At 33.2% G+C, this 19,414-nt stretch overlaps 1 protein-coding gene across 2 annotated transcripts in view; it reads left to right on the forward strand.

The window, feature by feature from the left end:
* The window catches only part of RB1 (RB transcriptional corepressor 1), a 184,702-nt gene that overhangs the window by 21,419 nt on the left and 143,869 nt on the right, over positions 1-19,414 (forward strand). For both annotated transcript variants that reach the window (XM_020993794.2, XM_020993795.2), the window contains exons 3-6: positions 5,849-5,964; positions 10,502-10,621; positions 12,961-12,999; positions 18,111-18,178. In XM_020993794.2, the coding sequence (XP_020849453.1) occupies positions 5,849-5,964; positions 10,502-10,621; positions 12,961-12,999; positions 18,111-18,178 (343 nt within the window). The remainder of the gene's footprint in view (positions 1-5,848; positions 5,965-10,501; positions 10,622-12,960; positions 13,000-18,110; positions 18,179-19,414) is intronic.

A 19,414-nucleotide genomic window follows, 5' to 3' on the forward strand; every position in this document is an offset into this window, starting at 1 on the left:
TATGAGTCTTTTTCTTTTTAATCCTTGACTTCTGAGTATGATGGATCAGAGGATATGGACATTTTAGTCGTTTTATTTGCATAATTGCAAATTGCTTTCCAGATGACTGGCCCAATTCATAGCTCCCCTGATAGTGCGTTAGTGTGCCTTTTTTTCCACCACCCCTCCAACATTTAGTGCTCCCATCTTTTGTAGTCTCTTTCAATTTGTTGGGTGTGAGGTAAGTCATTTCAGTCAACAAGCATTTATTAAGCACTTACTATGGGACAAGCACTTTGCTAAGCATTCTAGAGAGAACAAAGAGGGTCAAAAACTATCCCTACCTCCAGGCAACTCAGGTTCTAATGGATAGGGAAACATGAACATAATGATTCATACAAGATATATACTGAATAAAGGGGAGGTAATCTCAGAAGGGAAGGGCAGGGAGGGACCAGGAGAGGACTCCTGCATGAGATGTGATTTGAGCTGTCTTGAAGGAAGCCAGGGAAGCTGGAGGGGAAAGTTAGATTGCAGAGGCTTAAGGAGAGTGAGAAATGAAAAGTAGAGGCATCAAGTATGGATGACTTTCTCAAGGAATTTAGTAATGAAGGAGAGGGGAGATATTGGATGATGGGTAGTGGGAATCATAGGATCAATTGAGGGTTTTTTAAAAAAATTTATTAATTTTGAACTTCAGTACAAAAAGACAGAAAAAACATTTCCGTGTATATAGCACAACACAAAAAGAAGATTCCTAAGTATAAAACTATGAATTTCCATTTCACACTGTTTACTTTTTAAAAAAAAAACACTGTGTAGTAAATACTATACATCATTTTCAAAGGTATCTTGCTTTTCTGTGCTTTTGTTTTGTTCTCTCCTGTGCACTTTTTTTCTGTCTCCCTTAGTACCCTGCCCTAGAGAAGATTACTGTTAGACATAAATATAGTGTGAGCATGTAAAATAATACTGTACATACTTCTTTTTGTACTTTTTTCCCCTCTGGATATGGATAACATCTTCCTTTATAGGTTCTTTGTAGTTTGAGTATTTAGAATATTCAAAATGACTTAGTTGTTCAACTTTGTTCTTAGAAAGATATTGCTGTTACTGTGTACAATGTTCTCTTGGTTCTGCTCATTTCATTCTTCATTATTTCATGCAAATCTTTCCATGTTTTTCTAAAACCAACCAGCTCATCATTTCTTATAGTGCAGTAGTATTCTATTAGTCATATACCACAACTTGTTTAGCCATTCCCCAATTGACAGGCATTCCCTCAATTTCCAGTTCTTTGCTACCACAAAGAGAACTGCTATATTTTAGAACATTTAAGTTCTTTTCCTTTTTCCCTAATCAGCTTGGGAAACAGACCTACTAGTGGTATTGCTGGGTCAAAGGGTATACACAATTTTATAACTCTTTGGGCATAATTCCAGATAGCTCTTCAAAATGATTGAATCATTTCACAGTTCCACCAACAATGAATTAGCATCCCAATTTTTCCATGTCCCCTCCAGCATTTGTTACTTTCGTTTATAATTTTAGCAATCTGATAGGTGTAAGATGATATCTCAAAGTTGTTTTAATTTGCATTTGTCTAATCATTAGTGATTTAGAGTATTTTTTCATATGATCTTCATGTGATTATATGTAGTTTTGATTTCTTTATCAAAAAACTGCCTGTCCATATCTATTTATCAATTGGGGAATGACTCGTTCTTATAAAGTTAATAAAATTTGTTGTATATTTGAGATATGATACCTTTATCTGAGAAGCTGTCTATAAAAATGTTCTCCCAATTTTCTGTTTTCCTTCTACTCTTGGCTACATTGATTTTATTTGTACAAAAACTTTTTAATTTAATGTAATCAAAATTAACCATTTTATACCTCTCAATATTCTTTATCTCTCGTTTATTCTCAAGTTGTTCTCCTCTCCATCAGTCTGGTAGGTAATATGCTCCATGTTCTTCTAATTATGATATCTCCCTTTATATCTAGGTCACATATCCATTTTGATCTTATCTTGGTAAATGGTGTAAGATATTGGTCTGCGCCCAATTTTTGCCAGACAGCTTTCCACCTATTCCCAGCAATTTTTACCAAATAATGAATTCTTATCCCAAAAGCTTAAGTCATTACATTTGACAAGATTACTATAATCATTTGCTGCTGTAGATTGTATGTCTGCTTTGTTTCATTGATCTACCTTTCTATTTCTTAGCCAGTAACAGATAGTTTTGAAAATTACTGCCGTATAGTATAGTTTAAGATCTGGTACTGTTAAACCTCCTTCCTTTACATTTTTTTTTCCATTAATTCCTTTGATATTCTTGGCTATTTGTTGTTCCAAATGAACTTTGTTTTTTATTTTTTCTAGCTCAGCAAAGTAAAATTTTTGGTAATTTAATTGGGATAGCATTGAATAAATATATTAGTTTGGGTAAAATTGTCATTTTTATTATATTAGTTCTGCCTATCCATGAACAATGCATATTTCCCCAATTATTTAAATCTAACTTGATTTGTGTAAAAAGCATTTTATAATTATGTTCACATAATTCCTGGGTTTGTTCCTCAGCTGTTTTATACTGTCTACAGTTATTTTAAATGGAGTATGTCTTACTGTCTCTTCTTTCAGGGTTTTGTTGGTGATATCTAGAAATGCTAATGATTTGTGAGTTTCTTTTATATCCTGCTACTTTGCTAGAATTGTTTCCACTAACTTTTTAGTTGAATCTTTAGGATTTTCCAAGTATATCATCTGCAAAAAAAGAGAGTTTTATTATTTCATTGCCCATTGTGAATCCTTCAATTCTATTTCTTCTCTTATTGCTATTGCTAGCATTTCTAATACAATATTGAATAATAGTGGTGACAGTGAGTATCCTTATTTCACTTCTGATTCTATTGGGAAGGCTTTTAGCTTATCCTCATTACAAGTAATGCTTACTGATGGTCTTAGATAGGTTTCTTATCATTAAAAAAAAATCCATTTATATCTGTGCTTTCAAGTATTTTAAATAGGAGTGAATGTTTATTTTATCAAAAGCTTTTTCTGCATTTATTGAGATAATCATATGATTCTTACTTTTGTTATTGATATAATCAACTATGTTAATAGTTTTCCTTATGTTAAACTATCCCTGAATTTCTGGTATAAATCCGACTTGGTCACAATGTATAATCTTTGTAATATATTGTTGTAGTTTCCTAGTTAGTACTTTGTTTAGGATTTTTGCATCCATATTCATTAATGAAATTGGTTTATAATTTTCTTTCTCTGTTTTTGCCCTTCCTAGTTTAGGTGTCCATACCATATTTGTTTGGTAAAAGGAATTTGGTAGAATGCTTTCTTTGCTTTTATTCCAAGTAATTTATTTAATATGGGAATTAGTTGATCTTTAAATGTTTGGTAGAATTCATTCAGAAATCCGTCTGGTCCTGATGCTTTTTTTCTTAGGAAGCTCATTTATGGCCTGTTCAGTTTCTTTTTCTAAAATAGGTTTATTTAAATATTCTGTTTCTTCTTTTGTTAATCTAGGCAGTTTATGTTTTTGTAAAAGTTTTGTGTTTCACTTAAATTGTTAAGCTTATTGGCATACAGCTTGGCAAAATAACTTTTTAATTGCTTGATTTTATCTTCATTAGTGGTATATTTACTCTTTTCATTTTTAATAATAGTGATTTGGTTTTCTTCTCTCTCTTTTTTAAAAAATCAGATTGCCCATTCTGATTCCTTCAGTTTTCTTCAATAGCTTAATCTGTTTTATTGTGTTTTTTTCCATAAAACCAACTCCTACATATATTTATTAATTCACTGGTTTTATTTTTTTCCCCATTTTTATTTAGTATTTTATTTTTCCCCAGTTACATGTAAAAACACATTTTAACATTCATCTTTAAAACTTTGAATTTCAAATAATCTCCCTTCCTCCCTTCTTCCCCCCTCCTCCCATTGAGAAGGTAAGCAATTTGATATATGTTATACATGTCTTGCAAATACAGTACAATAGTCATGCAAAACATATCCGTAATAATCATGTTATCAAAGAAAACATAGACCAAAAAAACTCAAGAAAAATAAATTTAAAAAAAGTATGCTGCAATCTGTATTCAGACACCATCAATTTTTTCACTGGGGATGGATAGCATTTTTCATCACAAGTTCTTCAAAGTTGTCTTGGATTGTTGTATTGCTGAGAATAGCTAAGTCATTCACAGCTGATCATCTTACAATATTTTTGTTACTTTGTACATAGTACATTTCACTTTGTATTAATGTGTGCAAGTCTTTCCAGATTTTTCTGAGAGCATGCTGTTCATCATTTCTTTCAGTACGGTAGTATTACAGCTTGTTCAGCCATTCCCCAATTGATGGACATCTCCTTGATTTCTAATTCTTTGCCCCCAGAAAAGAGCTGCTGTAAATATTTTTGTACATATAAGGTCCTTTCCCTTTTTGTTTTTTTTCTCTTGCTGTCATGTTTAGAGAATGAGACAATGTAGTACAGTGCTAGGAACATTGGATTTGAGTCAGGCTGGATTACTTACTAGTTATGTGATCATTTATAAAAGCACCAACTTCTATGAGCCTCAAATTCCTTATCTTTTAATAAGAGTATAATAATGCTTGTATTGTATGCCTAACTGGGTTATTTTGAGTATCAAGTGAGATAATGTTTGAATAATCACTAACACTTGTATAGTACTTCAAGGTTTTCAGAGCTCGTTACATACATTATCTCTTTTGATCTTAAGTATTATTAGCATTGGGGCAGCTAGGTTGCACAGTGGATAGAACCCTGGACCTGGAGTGAGGAAGATGTGAGTTCAAATCCAGCCTCAGACACTTAGTAGTTGTGTGACCCCGGGCAAATCACTTAACCTTATTTGTCTCAGTTCCTCATTGGTAAAATGAGCTGGAGAAGAAAATGGCAAACCCCTCTAAATCTTTGCCAAGAAAACTCCAAATGGAGTCATGAAGACTCAGACACAGCTGAAATAACTGAACAACAATAAACAACAACAATTATTAGCATTATTTTACTGTTGAGGAAGCTGAGGTTAGTGACTTGCCTGGGGAATAATAAGCAGTAGCTTAGATTTGAAGTTGGGTCTTCTGACTTCCAATACACCATGCTGTTTTATAGCCTCCAGGTAATAATAAATGGTTGTGAAATCTTTTTTCCTTGTGGATTTTATAGCTGTTTTTCATATTTGATTGTTTATATGTATGGTGTTCAAGTTTAGATAATTTCTGCTTTACTACATCAGAGTTGAAAAATTAAAGTCTCATTATTGTCCAATGTTTAAAATGCATAATTTTCTTGTTTTTCCTTTGCAAAACTATTATATAGTTTCGTATTTTAAATTTTTGTTGTTAATATGTTTGCTTTTGTATTTTTTAGTATGTTAAAGATTAGACAAAATAGAACTTTTTTCATATCCCAGCGTATACATTTTGGTTTAGTTCAGAAAATTAAAAATCAGATCAGAAAATGGGCTTGGTTTCAGACAAAGTGCATGAATTATGAATGTTCTTATTCTGAGGTTCGCTGTGAATGACATTGGATCATTTAAATGAGACGTTTACACCAAATGTGTGATCATATAATTTTCCATATTGTTATAATTTGGATCTTTCTAGTAATCTTGTTTTTAAAAAGTTAACTACTGTAGCTAAAATCAGATCCTTTCTTTTCAATACAGTGTATGTGCAAATCATTTTGAGGCATCATGAGAATATGTTTAAGACTTTGTTTTGGTATACTGAAAAAATAACCACTTGTATTTATAATTTCCATCATAGTGCATTTTATTTGAGTATATTAACTGGTGAATTCTTTTTTATCTTTCACAGGAATGTTATATTCAAAAGAAAAAGGAATTATGGGGAATTTGTATATTCACTGCAGCTATAGATCTAGATGAGATGCCATTCACCTTTACTGAACTTCAGAAGAACATAGATATAAGGTACATTTTGTGATATCAATAGATATATTTGTCAAAGTAAATTGTAATATATAGCTCATATTTTCACTGTATAAGCCATTGTATAAGTAAGAAACCATAAAATGGTAGCAAACTAGGTCTTTTACTAAGGAAATTTGACTTAGAAGAAAACCCTTGTGGCCCTGTTTTCTAATCTTGAAAGCTCATCTTTGAAATGAGCCTTAGGTTCCCACCTGATTATAGGTCACTTTTATTTCCAATGATGCCTGGGACATAGGAACAATTTCATGTTTTATCTGAATGTTTAGATTTACTTTTGAGTTAATCTAATCATTTATGTTGTATCAGATTGATAATGTAGCTCCATACTTGTTTTAGAATTATATAATTTAAAGTTAGATGCTACCTTAGCATTCATCTATTTTTTTTTTAAATCATGCATAAAGCAGAAATTGCAGACATTTTGGTGATTCAGCCACTGCAAGAATACCTCTAGTAACCAGGTGCTGACTACTTTTGCAGTTAACAGTTCTAGTTTTGTTAGGAAGTTCTTTCTTATGATTTGCTTTATTGAACCTTTCACTTGTTGGTCCTAGTTTTAAAGCCTTCTGGAGTTATACCAGATAAATCTTATTTCTCTTTTACATGACAGAATTTCAAGTATTTGAAGACAATTATCATGTCTGTTGTGTTGGCTGTATTAAAGCTCCAAGTTGGGCACAGAATTGATCTGACCACCTGTTTATTTGAATTGGTGTAACTTGGAACCAATCCAGACCTTCTAAAATGCTTCTGATTGAAAATAGACCTTTGGGGTTGGGTTAGAATAGGACTGGACCCCGGCCATGGGAATGTAAAGTAATGGACATTCAGCATATACCTTAAACCATCCAAACCAACCAAAGGCATTGGCTATGAATTTGGTTTTTGCAGTAGTGTTACACTTTTGCTTAGTGCCTTTGGATTTACATCTCATAGAAATTTCATGAGTTGATAACTTCTACCTTAATTATTATGTACAACTATAATTTCTTTCAGGAGAACTATACCTAGATAGTTAGCCAATTTGTTTCTTTCATTTTAGTAGTTTTATTGGCATGTTTGCATTTTCTGGGTTTGTTTTTTACAATAAATGTGCCTAGTGGAATTGCATGTAGTGTTTTATAATTTTTGTCACTTCATTGGATTCAGTTTCCACTCTATTCCACACTCTCTTTTTCCATTCACAGTTTACAGTTCTTAGGAATGAATTTATGAGAAGACAGCGTCTTAACAAAAGATCCAAAAGGTTTTCATCTTGGTTTCTATGTTATCAATTCCAATTCAATCAAGCAGTAGGAAGAGATAATTTTAAATTTTTTAAAATGCAAACAGAAACTTGAGTCATAACTTTATAGGGTTGAGAGGATTTGCCAAAGACACTAAAGATGTAGTCAAACTAGTAGATAAGGGTTAATTATTTTTAGTGAGAAAAGGGGATAAAGAATACAGTCCATCCTCAACTTTTACAGGGGTAATATTCCTAGAAAATTGTGCAAAAGCAAAAAAAAAAAGAATATTGATACATTGAATTTGTGAGAAATAGGGGATTAGGTTCTTTCAGTCACTAAAACCTGTAACCTTTCATTAGAGATTGCTGAAAATACACTTTTTTTTTTTGTGAGGCAATTGGGGTTACGTGACTTACCCACAGTCACAAAGCTAGTGAGTGTTATGTGTCTGAGGTCGGATTTGAACTCAGGTCCTCCTGACTCCAAGCCAGGTGCTCTATCCACTATGCCACCTAGTGAAAATATACTTTTCTTCGTACAGTGCTTTAAAATAAAAAATTAATTCTGATAATATGCACTTTTCCTAAGCCAGTAAACATGAAATGACCCATAAAATGCAGTATACAAAATAAAATTGGTAACATGCAGAATTTTTTCTTACTAGTAATTCTCTAGAATTCTGTGACCTTTTGTGTTAACATCTCAGTTTTTAAAAAACATTGATTTCAGACAATAGTCACTTTTTATAACACATGAAAAGCTACAATACCACAAATACTGTACAGCATACATAATTCTTAAACCTAAAATATTTTTTAACCTGAATCTTACCTTCCACTGTGTCAGATGACGATCTGAGGGGTTGTATTGCATACTATACTGCTGTAAACCTCTCTGCCTTGGCCACTCTGAAAATTAAGAGAGAGGTTGCTGGGACTTTAGTCGTTGTTGTTGGAAGATGTTGAGACTGGCAAGGTCTCAACATCACCTTAGAACCCAAAGGACTTGCAGTATGCTCTGGGGTATAATTGCAAAACAAAACTTGAGTTTGAGAGGCAAATAACAAGAATATGCAACAAATACATAGGAGAGCTCTTTACAACGGTAGGGTACACAAGACCATTGAAGCACCTAGTAGGATACCTGATGTTCCACTAACTTGAGTGCATTGTGTCTCTCATTTTTTTCTGTACTGTACATAGCTGCTAATGTGTGTAGTTGCCAATGTGAAAGTAAAAATGAGGTTACTAATAAATTCACATAAATGCTTAAAGTCACCAAAGTTAAATATGCAGATGTTGAGCATTGACTGTAAATTACACTATTGTAAAATATTCAATTATATATAGTATTTCTTGAGAGGATAATACTTTTGTCAAAGTTGTAGAAAAATGAATATTTTTCAATATTCATTAGTGTGAATTTTCATGTGAAACAGTTTAGTTCTCTCAAATTCTGTAATGAATAGAAAATAGGAAGATCCATGGTCATGCTTTTGACTTGCCAGCAACTTCTCCTGAGAACCTTTTGGAGGTAAGGCATAAATTTGAAGGAACAGCAATTTGATCATCCCATAAGACTCAAGTAGGTAGCACCCCAGGAACATAATTTCAAACATTATCTTCTTCCCGAAACCCATAGTGTAAGGCCCCACTGGTAGCACTGAAATGAAAGAAATTGAGAGAATGTGTTCTGAAGGATTTTTGTATTGTACTTTTCCCTATAACTCTTCTTGATCATTAAAATGGAATGTTATGTCAATTTTTTTCTTAAAAAAATAAAGATAAAATTTAAGGTTTGTTAAAACTCCAAGGACATTACTATGAAATAAGAATTACAATTATATATTATGAGACAATATAATCATGTAATCTTTAAAGAAAGGTTTTATAGATTGGTCATAATAGGTTATGAATTAAAGCTGGGGACAAATCTTATGGGTTTCTAGTGGCTTATTTGCAAAGATGAAAAGAAAACTTCTCAATAAAGTAGGTACATATAGTTAAAGATAAATATTTAAAATACGTAAGTTTCTTGTTTTAGTTACAGTTAAAAGTCTGCAGTTTGGGGTAAGGTTTTTGTTGTATTATTATTCAGTAATACTTTAAGCATCATCGAGTTCTTTGATGTAAGTATTTCCTTTATTCATGTAGATTATAATGCTTGTATATATTAGCAGTCTTGGTGAATTGCTATGGCCAAAAAAATTGATCACCTGGTGACCAACTTTCTGTTTGTGATCCTCTCTGCCTTTTACCTGGGAAGCCCTCAGATGACAGCTGTAGTCTTTTGCTAGGCCTGTGTTTGAAACTTTAGCTAGAGCACTTATCAGATATGAACTTTAATGGTACAACCTTTGAGAACTTATCTATATACTGTGAGGTATCAGAGTAGAATTTTAGTAGAGCTTATAACAAGGAAAAAGGTCTTCAATATATTTGATTAACTTATTGAGCTAAACATAATTCATCTACCAAAGATTTTATGAATAAATGTTTTAGTTTTGTTAATTAAAATAACTAGTTATAATTCAGTTTCCTGATAATAGCTTCACAACTAATAGAAAATATAACACCGTGTATATTCTAAAAGAAACAATGTGGTGTAATGACCTGGGTTAAAGTCCAGCCTCTGACACATACTGGCTGTGTGCCCTGGGCAAGGCACTTAATCTCTTAGTAATCTTGACAACTCTAAGAATTAATTTTCATTGGTAGAAGGATTTTCTCATCCAGAGAGCTACCTATTCTGGTGAAATCATCAGTCTAGTCCCTTTTTCATATTGTAAAAATTAAATGTGCATGTGAATTATAGAAAGAAATCTATTAAAGTTGTATCAGATGACAAGAAATCACTTAATATGAAAGGGGAAAGTACTAAATTGAGTCCCAAGCAGTGATCTAAATAGATTTGATCTATTTGTCAGTGAATGAAATTGAGAGAATTTAGTTTTTAGTGGCTTAGCCTAGCCCTTTTCTATAATATCCAGCTAGTATTTGAAATAGTGAAACTACTTAGAACTTGAACCATTTATTTCTTATTGTGACATGTCTTATTACTAACTTATTCTACTCTATCCCCTTTTCCTATCCAGTATGTAAAGAAAACTGTTTTATGATTTTCCTTCTAGGTCCAATTGATAGCTACTTCAAAGGAAGATAATGTATTAATTTAGTAAAATTGTAGTACTCATTGTTTCATATTGAAATGCTTTTACTTAAAAATAAACTGCATTTAAGTAAAATACTTACAAAATAACTTATTTTTCTTAATCCTTTCCCATGCAGTGTGCACAAATTTTATTATTTGCTAAGAGAAATTGATACCAGTACTAAAGTTGACTGTACTGTATCCAGATTAATGAAGAAATATGATGTTTTATTTGCACTCTACCACAAACTGGAAAGGTAAAATGAATTTTTCATTTTTAAAATATAAATCTTGGCTTTTTCTCTTGATATCATAATAATTCTCACTTGGTTTAGTCAGCATTTATTGAATACCTACTGTGTAGTACAAGATCTTTTGATGTCTGGTTCATTGTTGGTTTTCACACACTGTAAACAAATACTCTAGTTTCTCCTTGCCCAGCAAACTTGTGTTTCTAAATGGAGGGATGTCACAAAAGTAAAATTGCCTCTTAGTTGTGTGGCTAGTACCGTGAACAATCAGAACAAAATCAGAAGTGAGGAGAGTTTCAGGGAAAAAGGGTTTTATCTTTTCTGTGCTCTCCTTGTTCCTTCCCTTGTCATAAAATGGAGGGGACAGTGTTGCATCACTTCTCACATTAGGGACAGATGAGGCAAACAATGCTGTTTCCACAATTGAGTCATTCCCTAGTTGAGTCTTGGTTCTCTCTCAAAGTCAGAAGATTATGTTTAGCTGTATAGACACCCCTCTGACTGGATGGGGAGGGCACACACAGGAAAAAGAAAGGTCATATAGTGTTCTAGAGAGAATAGATTTGAGAGTAAGACATGAAAAAGCTCCCTTATTCCCAGCTCTACCACCAGAGGTTAACTTTTGTTTCCCTTTTGTTTCCCCACCTTTTTACCTTCTATTCCTTTAAAACCCTTCTTGATATAGGACACCATCCAGGAAGGAAAGTTTTTATTTAAAGTTGGGGGGAAACAAGTGGTGAAGTTTTTCTACAGTATTTCATATTTGATATCACTATATTTTCTTGGTAATCAAATTAAAGTATTTTTCAAATTGTTTCTTCATCACATGATCAAAGTTGAAACTTTGTGAACAGAAAAATATGGCAGCAATAAATATCGTACTGCCAAGATTAGAGCTAAAAATCCCTAATTACTTTGTTATTCCTGGAAATCAAATATTTTCAGTTTTCTAAATTTTAAGTTTTGGGAATAAACCGGGACTTGATTTGTGTTTATTGCCCTCACATTCATTTTGTCCAGGTGTTGTGGAACTTTCTACTTTCTTGTTTCAACATATATATCTTATTTTATTCTTCCACGTTTCCTTTCCCTTATTATCTTCCCTAAGAGGACTTTATAATATTCTCTTGGGGACTGTTAAGAAATATTCATATAAGGAAGTGATTTTAAAAAACTGTACTAGGACAAATGTTTCACCATCTCCATAACGTAACAGTTGTTAACACCTCGTTTTTCCAAGGAAGGCAATAAATAAATCATGTTGGTCACCGTTTTACCTGATAAAATTAGTATTTTCCCAAAAGGAATGTAGAATTGTGGGATAGAAGAGAAACATATTAAACTAGAGGGGGGAAAAAGGAAGCCTATAGAAAATAACTAAGAGAATAGAAAGAACAAGATGTTAATATGGGAAGAGCAATAAATGTTGGTTGTTTGTGTATGTATTATAGCTAACTCTTGAGCATGGAGAGAAGTAGTAGTACAGGTAAGCCAAAAGTAATTTACATTTAGATTTGGCATATACTATATTGGATTTTTCTACCCCTAACAGCTTAGCTTTTTAACATCCATCTATCTGTCTGTCTGTCTGTCTATCTATCTATTTGTATATATTTATGTATACACATACATATATTTCATTAAAGATTATAGAATTACTTTGGATTTTCTGATAATTTCATTTCAAAATGAAAAACATTTCAAATAATGGTTTAAAGAAGTAGGCCAGAAGTGTTCTTAATGGCATGGGGATGCTGTTTGGGATTTAGCATCTTTAGTGAATAATGCATATATACATGATTGAGAGCTATTGAGAATTATTGCCTTGAGGGAGATTGGGTTAGGAAAAGTGTTTATTTTTCTGCAAGACTGAATTATTATTCTTCCTTTAACTTAACATTTTCTGAAAAGCAACTGAGAGGAGTAACCATGATGTAAATTTCTGTTCATTTCAAAGTGATGTATGATGGAAGCTTGCAAATGATTATAGTACAATAATAATATTATTAATAGTTTACTAAAAATTATGGAAAATAAAGTACATTGAGCTTTAAGGACCTTTCTATAAACTTTTAAAGTACCTTTGGTGTACATTATCATTATTATTATTTCATCATTTATTATTTTGGCCTGGATATGTGAGTTCATTGGTATAGAGAACTCCTGATGTGGAAAAAATTCTCTTCTCTGAACCATAAATTTTTATCAGTGTGAAATTTCCTAAATTGAAAAAATCTTTTATAACTTTTATGTTGCTAAAAATAGTTTCTTTTAAAGAAGTCTTAAAGACTTCCACTCAAAAAATAAAAAAATACTCAGCCTAAATGATATTTTTTCCCTTTCAGGACATGTGGACTTATATATGTGGCTCAACCTAGTAGTCCGTAAGTGATTCAGAATGCTGTTTTGATTTTTCTTTTTTCTTGTACTAATCACATATATATTGATCCTAATTGTCTCATTGGTTTAGAGGAGGGGGCTTAAGGTCATGAGTTCAGATCTGATAAAGATCATTCACCGTATCACAGAGATTTCACGGCTATGGACCTGATATCAACCTTCCATCTATTATATGTATGTGTGAAGCATAACATAGCTGATGATTCAGTGCTGTTCATTATTCATACTTAAAAAACAGCTTAAATCAGTTAATCAACAGATATTTATTGAATGCTTACACAAGTTCAGCTGATAGCAGCGGCTACTTCATGAAATGATAGAACATACTTATCAAGAACAAACTAATGATAGTTAAATAAGTTGTTCAGTGCATGCTACCTAAGGGTATCTGCAGTATTTGGCTTGAGAAATGGAAGATGGGAGAGTAGCTCACACAAACTTAGTTTTCACTTATGTAGATGATATTCCTGAGAAAGGTACTATAAATCAAAATAATATAAGTCAAGCCTAATTATCTCTTGGAACCAGTGTTATAATAGAGGATTGGATTTCTGGCAAATGACCTGATGTCCAAATTTTATGTAGTGACTACAAAAATTACATTTAAGAAATTATATTTTATATATCTTAATGCTGTACAGTAGAAAATTTTCTAAAGTATGTATAAATCAGTTAAGTAGGTCAGCACAGTAACCAATTATGTGAAATGTTGTATACTATAATACCAACATATTTATGAAAAAAATCTGTCTTTATAATTTTTGTCTCATTTTTTAAGCCAAAACTTAGAAGACAAAGCTTCACCAAGGTTGTAATCCTTGTAGATATTTTTGTTTTGTCTTGTTTTTTTAAAAATTTCATTGATGCCTTTTGTTTTTTATACCACAATCATTTTCATGTACCACCTCACATCCAGCAAAATAACAAAAATGAAAGTGTTGATCATGTATCGGGGCATAAAGACTTCATAAAAAGCACAGAGAAGCAGAAATATTAAACACATCATTTACTAATTACAATGAAATAAAAGTTTTATTTGACAAAAGGCTCTTAATTAAATGAGTAATTTTTTAAGGAACAAGTAACTGGAAACTAATATAATCCTAAAGATGTACTGGGTCAAAAAAAGAATTATAGAAACGATAGAAAATTGCATCAAAAATATGACAGTAATAAGATACCATACCAAGTTAGATGCAGCTAATGCTGCTCTGGAGGAAAATGTATATCTTTAAATGGCTTCATCAGTAAAAGAGAGAAAGAACACATCAATGAGTTAGGTACACAAATAAAAAAAGAGGAATAACAACAAATTAAAATCTCCAGCTAAGCAACAGAGCAAATAAAATTCTGAAAATAAAAGAAGAAATTAATGCAATCAGAAATTTTAGGAAAAGTTGAATTGACAAATCTAGGAGCTGTTTTTTCTTGAGGAAAAAACCTTTTAAAAAAAGGTAGTCTGATTTTTTTTTTAAAGAGAGGACAATCAAATTGCATCAGAAATAAAAAGGGGAATTCATAACAAATGAAGTGAAAATTAAAAACTATTTTGTTAATTGTATCCTAACAAAACTGATAATTTAGAAGAATGGATGAATACTTCAAAAATACAAAATGCCAAGATTAACAAAAGAACCTGTAGATTATTTAACACACTATTGAAAAAGAAATTGAACAGGTGATAAATGAACTTTCAAAGGAAAAAAAACTCCTCGACCAAATAGATTTACAAATTAATTCTATCATCCAAAAAACAATTAATTCCAATATTACACAAACTATTTACAATAATAAGAAAAGGTACCCTTTCAATCTCTTTCTGTGATGCAAATATGGTATTGATAATTAAATCGGCTATATACTCGTATTTGTTCTATATCCCAGAGAGATAAAGAAAAGAAGAAAAAGTCCCATATACACAAAAATATTAATAGCATCTCTTTTAATAGCCAGAAAATCTGGAAACTAATGAGGTGCCCACCTATTTGGAGAATGACTAAGCACATTATGGTATATGACTATATGGTGCCATCAGAAATGATGAAATGGACAATTTGGGAGGAAACTAGGGAGACCTCTCTGATCTGATGCAGCAGAAATAAAACAATACATACATAAAAGTTTTGGAATGTCTTAGAATTTTGTTTAATGCAATGGTAAATCTCCTGTTCAGAGAATTAAAGATGAATCATATCATCCTTATTCTGACAAAGAGTTGATGGACTTAAATTCCAGAGTTAGACATGCCCAGTGTGAGAGTTTGTTTTGCTGGACTCCATGTGTTTGTAATGAGAATTTTTTTTTTAATATTGTTAGATTGGGGAGAGGGGAGTAAGAGAACTTTTTTTGAAAACCCTAAAACAATAAAATACTTCTCTTCACAATTTGTTGCCTTATTTTATAATCTGAAATTTAAAAGTTGAAACTTCATCAGGGTTGTAATCTTTGGAGAGGTTTTTGTTTTGTCTTGTTTTTTAAGTTTTATTGATGCCCTTTTTTATGCCATAGTCATTTCCTTTTGCTACTTTATACTCTGCAAATTGGCAAAGACGACAAAAGATGAGAACAGGTTTTGGGGAGTCAGGCTTACTAATCTCTTCTTGGCTAGGCTTTGAATTTTCATCATTTGCTCCATTTTTCATCAGCAGCTCTGCTTGGCTTGTACTCCATGGAGCAGCATGCCCCTGCATTGGGTACTCCCTGAGGGTACCCTGCCCCCCTTTCAGATTTCTTTTGTTTGTTGTCTTTCTCCATTATATTGTAAGCTTTTTGAGGGCAGGGAATGTCATTCTTTTTCTTATTTGTATCCTTAGTGCTTAGCACAATACCTGGCACATAGTAGGTGATTAATAAATGTTTATTGAATTTAATTGAATTGATCCAGCTATCTAGATATCAGTTTGGAATTAGTCGATAAAAGTAACTAAACTACCCATAGACTTTAACCAAGTGATCCCATTATTGGGTATGTATCTCGGGAAGTCAAAGATTTCCAATATATATCAAAATATTTATAATGCTCTTTGTGGCAGCAAAGAGTGTGAAACAAAGTGGGTAGTCATTGATTGGGGAATGTTTACAAAAACTGGAAGAGAGTCCAGTGTCCTACACTGCTCTTATCCTTTGAAGTCCAGCAATTTGGATGGTCCTTTCCTCTAAATGGATTGTATTTCCTTCAAGGATCTGATTTCACTGCTGTGTATACTTCTTCTCAGCATAAGAAAAAGTCAAGTCTTGGCAGCCTACCTTCCAGCAAAGAATATATTTATTTAGGCTGCCTGGTCCTCAGATGACAGACGTACAGTTTATCCCCAGGCCCACATTCAGAGCCTTCCTACTTGATAGTCCTTCCCAGAGTTTGTGCTCTACAGACCTGGTTTTTGAGAGACCACAGTCCCCCTGCCCTATCATCATAATGTGTTAGAAGAGAACTTTAGTAGAACCTGGAGAGGGGGCATAATATCTGCCATTATCACAGAAAGAATTAATTAAGCCCTTACCATGTACTAGATACTTTGTTTAGTGCTGAGGATACAAAAAAAGACCAAAACATGATCTGTACCTTCAAAAATTGTTATGGACAATAAAACTTGCAAATAACTACATACAAGATTTACATAGTATAAATGGGAGGAAGTGTCAGAGGGAACATAACTGGCAGTAGGGGAAGAAAGATTGGGAAAAGCTTCTTTCAGAAAGTGGGATTTAAATTGAATATCTAGGAAGCTAGACAGTCTAGTCAGAGGTGAGGAAGGATGCATTCCAGGCATGAAAAAATGTCACCACAAATGTATGGAGTCAGGAGATATAGTGTCATGCATGAGGAATAGGAAGGTCAGTATAGCTGGATCACAGAGTACCAGCACAGAAGGAAAGTATAAGAAGACTAGAAAGTTAGGAAAGGGCTGGGTTGTGAAAGGCTGTAAGAGCCTAAGGGGGAAGATCTTCTGTTTGATCCTGGAGGTAATAGGGAGCTACCATTTATAGATTAGGAGTATTGTCTTTATAAAGAAAGATCATTTTGACAGCAGAGTTAGAGTGTAGGGAAACTTGAGCCAGGGAGGCCACCTAGAAGGCTATTGTAATGGTCCAGGCATGACATTATGAGGGCCTGTACCAAGATGGATAGCGTTGAAGACGGATGAAAAGTTTGGAAGTGCCACTGTTTTAAGTAGGATAGTGAATCACTTAGGGAGGCATAAAAGAATTGCTTTGCTACAATCAGGGCTTAGTTGAGATTATGTGACATAATTTTGTAATTAGTGTAGTTTCGTGATTTTCTCCAGCAGCTTGTGACTAGGAGTTAAGCAGCTCATGGTGGAAGTAATCGAAGGCTGGGGCTTGGAAAGTCAAGATTGGCATAGGCTAAGGGGCCAGGCATTCAAGAGTAGAGGATAGTATAGCATCGAAGTGATTCATCAAGGGTTTCAGATAGCAAAGGGAGGATAGAGAGGATAGCCTGGGGGACAAAACAAAATCAGAAACAAAACAAAACAAAACCCCCCCTGAGTGGCGGAGGGATTGGAGGTCATAGTGATGATGAATAGAATTAGGGTAAGGAAGCTGAGCTTTGAGTAACTGGGAAACAAGTGGTTCTAGAGACGAGATAATAAAATATATCTCCCTCTTTCAGGCCTGGAGGCAGAGGGTTACTAGTTCATATTGTTGTAGATGTTGTTAGATATCACTGTGTTGGATGTTTGTGCTTGAATTTTCTTGTCAGTTTGATCTGCTGTAGAGAGGTTTTTCCCCCTAGAAATGACTGATGACAAAAGGCTTCAATAAAATTTAATTATTTTTTTAAAATTACATAAAGCCAAGACAGAATTTGAACATTGGATCCCCTTCCTGTCTCCCCACTTCATGTAAAAGTCTGCTAAAATTTTGAACCTTCACCATAACACATGTGATTTATCACAGAATAAGTACATATTTGCCAATGAGGGCAGAATTTTCTGGCATTAAAAATAAGTGGTTTTAAAAAAGTAATATGCCCTATTGCATGCTTCCTACCTCTAGATTTGGCTTTATACTATCATTAATACCTTTTATCATTATAAAATTTTCATTTTTTTTCCTGTGGTCTGTTTACTAGGATATCTTCTGAAATAAATTCTATGTTGGTGCTAAAAGTTTCTTGGATCTTGTTTTTGTTGGCTAAAGGTAAATTTATTATGTTTATCAAATTAATCTGTTTAAAGTGCTTTGCAACACCTAAAGCATTATACAAATGTGAGCTATTATTGTTTATCAAATGATTATATCTCTTATGAATCTCTGAGGCCATCTGGCCCAACCTCTCCCTGAACAAGAATCCCTTCCAAAATATCCCCAATAAAGGCATTCAGTTTTTGCTTAATACCTACAGATAGGAACCTATGACTCTCCAAGGTAACCCGTTCCATCTGAGGATAGTTTCAGTCACTAACAAGTTTTTTTCCTTATAAAGCAAACCTAAATCTACCTCTCTGCCAATCCATCCTCTTCCTCTGCCAATTTCTTCCAAGATATGTCTTTTAAATACTTGAAGATAGCTTCATGTCTCCTGTGCGTCTTCTCTTCTCTAAATTAAACATCCCTGATTCCTTCAGCTGCTCCTCACTTTATTGCCTTTTTTTGGATATTCTTCAGTTTGTCAAGGTCCTCCCTAAAATGTGTGCTCAGTGTTCTAAATGTGGTCTTATCGGGCTAGACTACCACAGATCTAACACTCCCCTTTTTCTTGGACTCTTTTCCCCTATTAATACATCCCTAGGTTGCATTAACTTTTTTTGGCTTTCATATTTTTGACTCGTATTAAGCTTGTAGTCTAACACCCCTAAAACTCTTTAAGATAAACTATTGTCTAGTGCCACACCTCTCCCATCTCACTCCTGTGGAGTTAATTTTTTGAAACCAAGTATAAGACTTAAATTTATCTCTCTTAAACTTAATCATGTTGTCATTTATCCCATTTATTATTGTTGCCATTTAAATCTTTTTGGACCTGACTCTGGCATCCAATATCTTGACTAATACTTACAGCTTTGTGTCATCTGCAAACTTGATAAGCATGTTATGTATTCATCGAAATCATTGATAAAATTGTTGGATAGCACAGGATTGACAGATGCCTGGAGTACTAACCTTGAGACCTCCCTAAAAACTGATTGACTTTGGGATTGAATTCAGCCAATTACATAGCTAACAACTGTACTGTTATCTGGCTTGTATCTCTCCATCTTGGCCGCTAGCATAACATGTGAGACTGTGTCAAGCGTTTTGCTGAAATCTAGGTACGCTGTGTCTATAGGATTCCCCTAATCTAGCAGTCTAGTAACCTTCAAAAGAGGAAATGAAGTTAATGGAGCATGACTTTTCCTTATGTAGCATTGCTGAGGCAGTATGGTAGAGTAGAAA

Source organism: Phascolarctos cinereus, unplaced genomic scaffold (assembly GCF_003287225.1).
Source record: "Phascolarctos cinereus isolate Bilbo 61053 unplaced genomic scaffold, phaCin_HiC Scaffold_726;HRSCAF=1367, whole genome shotgun sequence".
Lineage (NCBI taxonomy): Eukaryota > Metazoa > Chordata > Mammalia > Diprotodontia > Phascolarctidae > Phascolarctos > Phascolarctos cinereus.